We start from the raw sequence: 7,442 nt of genomic DNA, 5'->3' as shown, positions 1-7,442 counted from the left end.
ACGTCAAGAAGCAGCGAAGTATCCCTACAGGAAGAACAATTTCTACTGCACAAACACGAAATGAGGTTAGAAAAGCAACATTCAGCTTACTTAGGCTTTCATGAAGCTGCAACATTTCTTGCTCACAAACAATCGTCTTCTCCACCCCAAAATATGCAAATGAACAATACAGATCAACAAACACCACAAGACACACAAACTCTACCTTCACATCAGGAGGAATACAAGAATATCTATAACAACACTCAGCAGTTTCAAACCTTCAATCCAGCCTTTGGCAGGGGCAGAGGTAGAGGACGAAACTTTTACAAGCCGCAACTGATTTGCCAATTATGTGGAAAGCCAGGTCATATAGCTCTTCAATGTTATCATCGATTCGACACAAACTTTCAAGGACATCAAAATCACCAACCTTAGTTTAGCATGCACTATGGCAATCCACAACAGTCCACACAACACGTAGGTTCTGCACAGGCTTACTTTGCAAATACAACCAGCTCATATGCTCCTTATGGCGCACCACAGCCTTTCCCTCTGATTTCACCAGTGATTCCTCATCAAATGTAGTTTCAGAATACCTCACATCTAATTCAGTCTTCTTCTCTTAACCCGAATCAATCTTATGCAATAACCTTTCCTGTTGGTAATCACAAAACCTCAACTGCAACACCACTTACAGTGACTGATCCTACCTGCTTCATTGACTTTGGAGCCACTCACCATATTACATCAAATCCTCAGCATCTTCCTTATAAAAATTAGTATACAGGATCAGACTCTCTTCAGGTTGGCAACGGTCAATGCCTTGACATTTCACACATAGGTTTGGCATTTATCCATTCTTCTTGTGTAAATAAATCATTGCAGCTAAGAAATATACTCTGTGTTCCTCAAGTTACTAAGAATCTACTTAGTATTTCCAAAATTACAAAAGATAATCATGTGGTAGTTGAATTCTTTGCTGATGAATGTGTTGTTAAGGACAAGCTAACTCAGGAGGTTCCACTTAGAGGAACTATTCGCAATGGTCTCTACCAACTTACCATTCCTTTAGATTCTGCCGACAATAAACAAGTCACAAGTTTAGCACTAACTTCTGCTCAATCTTCAAACTCAACGGATAAACATGCTATGGTGTCTTCTCTGCATCAATCCATGGATCATGACTTCTCAGCAACCTATGTTACATCTTCTGATTGTTCTAGTATTTTACCTTCAGATGCTGATATTGTGTATAATCCAACAAGTTGTTTGGTCACTTGTACTTCACCTAGTATACCTGCAAATAATGTTGAACAAACTGGTCCTACACAAGATGGAGATTTGTGGCACTATAGACTTGGTCACCCTCATGTAGCTGCTCTCAAATCTCTTGTTACACTTTTGAATGTAAAGGATCAATCTATTAATAAAGTTCAATTCTGTACAGCATGTCAGTATGGTAAACTTCGCCAGAATTCTTTTCCTCCATCAACTTCTCAATCAAGCCAAACTTTTGAACTTGTTTTTGCAGATGTATGGGGTCTTGCACCTATTACCTCAGCCACTAGTTTCAAGTATTATTTACTATTTGTTGATGACTTCACACGCTACTCTTGGATTTATCCTCTAAAACTGAAATCTGAAGTACACAATATTGTTCAACAATTTGTTGCATTAGTGACTCAGCAGTTTGATGGCAAGATTAAGACCTTCCAATCAGATTGGGGAGGTGAATTTCATCCTCTTGCTGAATATTTTGCTTAGCAGGGTATTCATTTCAAACATCCCTGCCCTTATATCCATCAAAAAAACGGAAAGGTTGAGCGGAAACACCTCTATGTGACAGAAGTTGGATTAACATTGTTAGCTCAAGCCTCTATGCCACTTAAGTATTGGTGATTTGCCTTCCACACTACTATGTATCTAATAAATTGTCTTCCCTCTGCAGTTATATCCCACATCTCACCTTTTCAAAAGCTTTTCCATAAAGTTCCAAACTATAAAGTTATTCGCATTTTTGGATGTCAATGTTTTCCTTTCTTTAGACCTTATCAACAACATAAATTTTCTTTTCACTCAGAACAGTGTGTTCTTTTGGGTTATAGTTCTCATCACAAGGGTTATCTCTGCCTCAATGCTCAAGGCAAAGTTTACACGGTTCAAACTGTCAAGTTTAATGAACAAATATTCCCTTTTGCAAATGGTTTTTCACTAACCAATTCTGATGTATCTACAAATACTAACTCTTGTTTTTTGTCTCAGGCCTGGAAAATTCCTCATACATCATTGATTCATTAGCCTTTGTCTCAAACTACTCAAACTTTCTTCAGCTCCTTCAACCTCTTTGACCGATGTTGAGCCATTTGCCCATAATACTCCCATTATACCTTCACCTACTCCAAAACCACATGTACCATGTTTGGAAGTTGATTTCCAAGCCTATAACGTTTCCTCTCAGCCCTCCCATATTCCTCCACTAAATGTCCATCCTATGCTAACCAGCAGGAAAGCTGCTGCCTTTATCTCTGAATGCACAAACCCAGTTCCTAATCCCTCCCTTTCCTTTGAGATTCATAAAGAACCCTCATCTGTCACTACTGCATTACAAAATCCTCTTTGGGTTCAGGCCATGGTTGCTGAGTTTACTGCACTACAAAAAAATCACACCTGGACTTTAGTCCCTTATCCTGATAATATGACTTTAATTGGTCATAAATGGGTTTTCAAAGTCAAGTTAAATGCTGATGGCAGTCTCCAGCATTACAAAGCACATCTTATGGCTAAGGGTTTTCATCAAACTCCTGGTATTGATTTTTCAGAAACATTTTCTCCGGTTGTTAAGGCTTCCACCATTAGAGTCATCCTATGCTTAGCCATGCACAATGGGTGGGAGAATCAATAAGTAGATGTAAATAACGCATTCCTAAATGGTGATCTTACTGAAGATGTTTTCATGACACAACCTATTGATCAATCTAAACCTCATCATGTTTGCCGGTTGCACAAAGCTTTATACCGTTTAAAACAAGCTCCCAGGGCTTGGTTTGATAAACTTAAAATTGTGTTGCTGAGCAAAGGTTTTCGGAACTCCACTTCTGATTCTAGTCTCTTCTATCTTATTCAGGATGCCATGATTATGTATCTTCTTGTTTACGTTGATGATATACTATTGACTGGCAATAATTCCTCCTTTATTCACTCCATCGTGTCAGCTTTGGATACTGAATTTGGTCTAAAGATTCTTGGTTCTGTTTATTATTTTTTGGGCATTTCTATTGTTCATACTTCATATGGGTTACAACTTAATCAAGCAAAATATGCTCAAGAAATTCTCTCCAAATTTGGCATGACAGACTGCAACCCGTGTGCCACTCTTATGGTTCTTGGATCCAAGCTACATTTTGAGGATGGTCCTCTCTTTGAACAGCCTTCCCTCTACAGAAGTCTCATTGGTGCTCTGCAATATCTTACCATGACCAGGCCTGATCTCTCTTTTGCTGTAAATAAACTCAACCAATTTCTCAAAGCTCCCACTATCACTCATTGGCAAGCCTGTAAGAGGGTTCTCTGGCATGTTCAAGGTGCACTCACTCATGGTCTAACCTTTCACCGCAGTTCCACATTTCATCTTGAGGGTTATACAGACCCGACTGGGCTAGCAATCTGTCCAACCGCAAGTCTACCAATGGGTACTGCCTTTTTCTTGGTTCCAATTTAATACAGTGGGGCTCTAAAAAGCAACAAGTCTTTGCTTTATCTTCCACTAAGGCCGAATACAGAGCTTTAGCTCAGGCCTCTACTGAAGTTGCTTGGCTTCAAAATCTGTTCCAGGAGCTTCAAATTTCTATTCCGGGTTTGCCTGTCCTCTAGTGCGACAACACCAGTGCTGGTGCTCTTGCTTCCAATCCGGTCTTCCATGCTCATACAAAGCACATCAAAATAGATGTCCATTTTGTACGCGAAATGGTTCAGTCTAAACGACTAATGGTGCAGTATGTTGCTTCTTAATTTCAAGTTGCAGACGTTCTTACCAAGCCTCTCTCTGGTTCTCGGTTTTAGACTCTGCGTGATCATCTTCATGTGTTTAGCTCTTCCTCTGTTCTTCAGCTTGAGGGACGATCTCAAGGACAAGCTTCAGCACCTAAGGAAACTCTAAACACAGATGATAAAAGCACACGCTAGTTTCTTCAGTTTTTTTTTTTTATGAAGAACGACATGCAAGTTTTTTTTTTTTTCCCATAATTTTTTTTTGCTTAAAGTCTCGCTTAAGGGACGATGTTAACTATGTTACCATCCAAAGCAAGCTGCAACTTTAAGAAAACTCATGCAGATTTTTTTGTCTTTTTACGATAAATTAGTTAGAGCAAGTTGGCTTTTAGTGCCAGTTTTTCAGTTCAACACGTGTTTTCCAACAAAATGCAAGTGGGAGCTCAAGTGGCAGAGCAAGTTGTTGATGTAATGGTGGAAGATTAAAGCTGAAGAATAAGTTCAACGGAGAAGATTGTTTGAAAGATCAAGTGGCTGTGTATAAATTGTAGTTACTGTCAAGATTCATGCATGAAAATGGCTGAGACGGTGAAACAAAGACATTTTGTTCTAGTGCATGGGGCAAACCACGGAGCTTGGAGCTGGTACAGAGTCAAACCACTGCTGGAGGCTGCTGGTCACCGGGTCACGGCGCTTGACCTTGCTGCCTCTGGCATCAACATGAAGTCCATCCATGAAGTTCTTTCATTTTATGACTACACTGAGCCTTTGTTGGAGATTTTGGCCTCTCTTCCACCTGATGAAAAGATCATACTTGTTGGTCACAGCCTAGGAGGCTTGAGTTTGGCTTTGGCAATGGACAAATTCCCAGAAAAGATTTCTGTCGCTGTTTTCTTGACAGCTTTCATGCCAGACACCAACCATAATCCTTCTTATATCTTGGACCAGGTACGTTCTCAACTACGTACTTCAATGAATTAGTTCCACATGTTTATGCTTTAAAAAGTTTGGCTCCTAAATCTCATTTCTCTGTACATATCTATGATCGGAAGTCTTATTATCTTTTTATATTTTGAAAAGTTGCTCGAGAGAACACCAGCAGAAACTTGGATGGACACTCAATTTTCCCCCTTTCACACAAAACGATCTCTCCTGTCAATGTTCTTCGGCCGCGAGTTCTTGAAATTCAAGCTCTATCAGTTGAGCCCTGTTGAGGTTAGCCATCTCTCTCTCTCTGTCTCTCCCTCCTCAACCTTACAATAAAATATCAGTAACAATTAAATTATGCCTGAATTGTATTATATAATTAAAAATATATTTTGAAGGATCTGGAGCTAGCGAAGACGTTAATTAGGCCAGGATCACTATTTGTAGACGACTTGGCAAAGTCCAAAAACTTCTCGAGCGAGGGGTATGGATCAATTGCGCGAGTATATATAGTATGCGAGGAGGATATGGGGATCCTAAAGGAGTTCCAGCACTGGATGATCGAAAACTATCCTGTCAAAGAGGTGATGGAGATTAAGGGTGCAGATCATATGCCGATGTTTTCCAAGCCTCAAGAACTCACTCACTGCCTCTTAGAGATAGCGAATAAACATGCTTGATATGGGTCACGGGAACATCTCCATGATGTTGTGTTAAAGGTTACCGATTCTGGTGATCAATGGCTGTGGAACTTTGTTGGTGGATTATCGTTTTCAACTAGTGGTTTTCAGTGCGTGATGATATTTATGCAGTAAACCAAAGTCTCATAAATAATTTTCTTGTACTTGTAGATTAAAACAAAACAAGATAAGTAGGCGGCTGGAGACCGCCCATTCGAATCTTAATAACAGTGGCTGAGCATGCACATAATTTTTTTACTATTTAGCTCACCAATAAAACCCTTTTCAAATCTCGTGCAAATTCATATCTCCACCGTTAATGAGACGTAGAAGAACTACCAATAATGTCGATATATCTAAAATTCAACAATAATCTTCGTTCTCAGCGCCGACAGTCTTTTGCATAATGGTATGCTTTGACTTGACAAATTAAGTTGATACACAAGTAGAAAGGTGCTTCCACTGTTTCAAGTTACAAAATTTGCTACTAATGGTAAGATTTAGGGGTGAGCGGTTTTGGGTACTCTGAATTTTTTGGGAAACCGAAATCGGAACCGCATAGTGTAGGTTCCCAAAACAAGGAACCAGAACCGGAACCGCACAGTGCAGGTTCTTAAATTCAAGGAATCGAAACCTAAAATATAGGTTCCGGTTCCTTTCCTGGGTACCTTATAAAACATTATTACCCCCTATTAGTTTAAAAAATGACAAAAATACCTTAAAAATTTATAAGTACACCCCTAACAAATTTTAATTACTCATTCATTTGTGTCTAACGTAGAGGTGGGCAGGGACCGGTCTCAAGCAGGCCAGAGCCTGGGCCCATTTGGGGCTGGTCCCTTTGGGACTGGTCCCAAATGGGACCAGTCACTCATGGTCCCAGGCCCATGAGAAAAATCAGGACTCGGACCAGGCCCAAGGCCTGATAGGGACTGGTCCTAGGACTGGTCCCTATGGGCTTGGAAAAAAAAAAATTTCCCCCTGATTTTTTTTGTATTTTATGCGCGAAATGAAATTTTATTGGGAGTTTCTAGTATTTTTCAGGGGCTAATATGAAAAAGTAAATATTATATTTTTTGAATTTAATTAATTGTTCGTAAAGTGAATAATTCTCTACCCCACTCTGGTTGTCCTCTCTCAAGTCTCAAGTGAGCCTCGTTGTCTCTTTGATTTATTTTTTCATCATGACATATAGTTGTCAAATTATTTACTTATTGTTTTCATATGAAATGATTAATATTCCCAATATCATGACACAGACGTTACTGTTTTCTTCCTCTTAATAATCTATAAATATTATTTAAATTAATTACGCTATGGGTTATTTCAAAAAATTATTTCTGAAATTTAGACATTAAATGATGACAAATTACAAATAATTAATTTATAGTGTTTGTTTTCTTATTTCCTTTGCCAACCTAATTATTATTATTATTAATTAATTAATATAATCTAATTTCTTCTATTATTGATTGCTTTACAGAGCAGCACATGGAGGATTCAAAAAAGTTTTATGGCACATTCTGACTTCTTTATAGAAATTTTTAGCTTTTTTTTTTTTTTTTTCTTTTTCTTTTTTGAGTTTTTGGTATCAGTTAGAGACTAGAGCACCTGCACTACACGACTAATTTAAGGCGGCTCTGCAAAAAAGCTGTTCATCTCTTTTTAAGCTTAATTAAAAGTGTTATGGGATAATTTCATTTTAGCCTTCATAGTTTATATTTTCTTTCAAATTAACAGGGGGTTTTAGTAATTTGACAGAGGATTATATTTAAAAAATACAATTTTTTTGGGCCGGGCCTTGGACCTTGGAGGAGGGCACGGGCCCTCCTCCTTAGGCCTGGTCCCGTTTTGGGACCAGGCCTC

General features: G+C 38.8%; 1 protein-coding gene across 2 annotated transcripts; it reads left to right on the top strand.

The window, feature by feature from the left end:
• Window positions 1-4,545: 4,545 nt before the first annotated feature.
• Window positions 4,546-5,740, top strand: LOC116123586 (methylesterase 1-like). 2 transcript variants are annotated; one of them, XM_031409332.1, is made up of 3 exons: window positions 4,546-4,917; window positions 5,050-5,184; window positions 5,295-5,740. In XM_031409332.1, the coding sequence occupies exons 1-3, from the start codon at window positions 4,546-4,548 to the stop codon at window positions 5,574-5,576; spliced, it is 789 nt and encodes a 262-aa protein (XP_031265192.1). In that variant the 3' UTR covers window positions 5,577-5,740. The 2 variants fall into 2 exon arrangements, with proteins under 2 accessions (XP_031265192.1, XP_031265193.1); XM_031409333.1 differs by having other exon boundaries at window positions 4,546-4,933; window positions 5,069-5,184.
• Window positions 5,741-7,442: the final 1,702 nt, after the last annotated feature.

The sequence above is a fragment of the Pistacia vera genome, unplaced genomic scaffold (genome assembly GCF_008641045.1).
Source record: "Pistacia vera cultivar Batoury unplaced genomic scaffold, PisVer_v2 Contig143, whole genome shotgun sequence".
Classification (NCBI taxonomy): Eukaryota; Viridiplantae; Streptophyta; class Magnoliopsida; order Sapindales; family Anacardiaceae; genus Pistacia; species Pistacia vera.
Note: the sequence above shows the minus strand (reverse complement) of the source record. Positions and strands in the feature narration are given on the sequence as shown.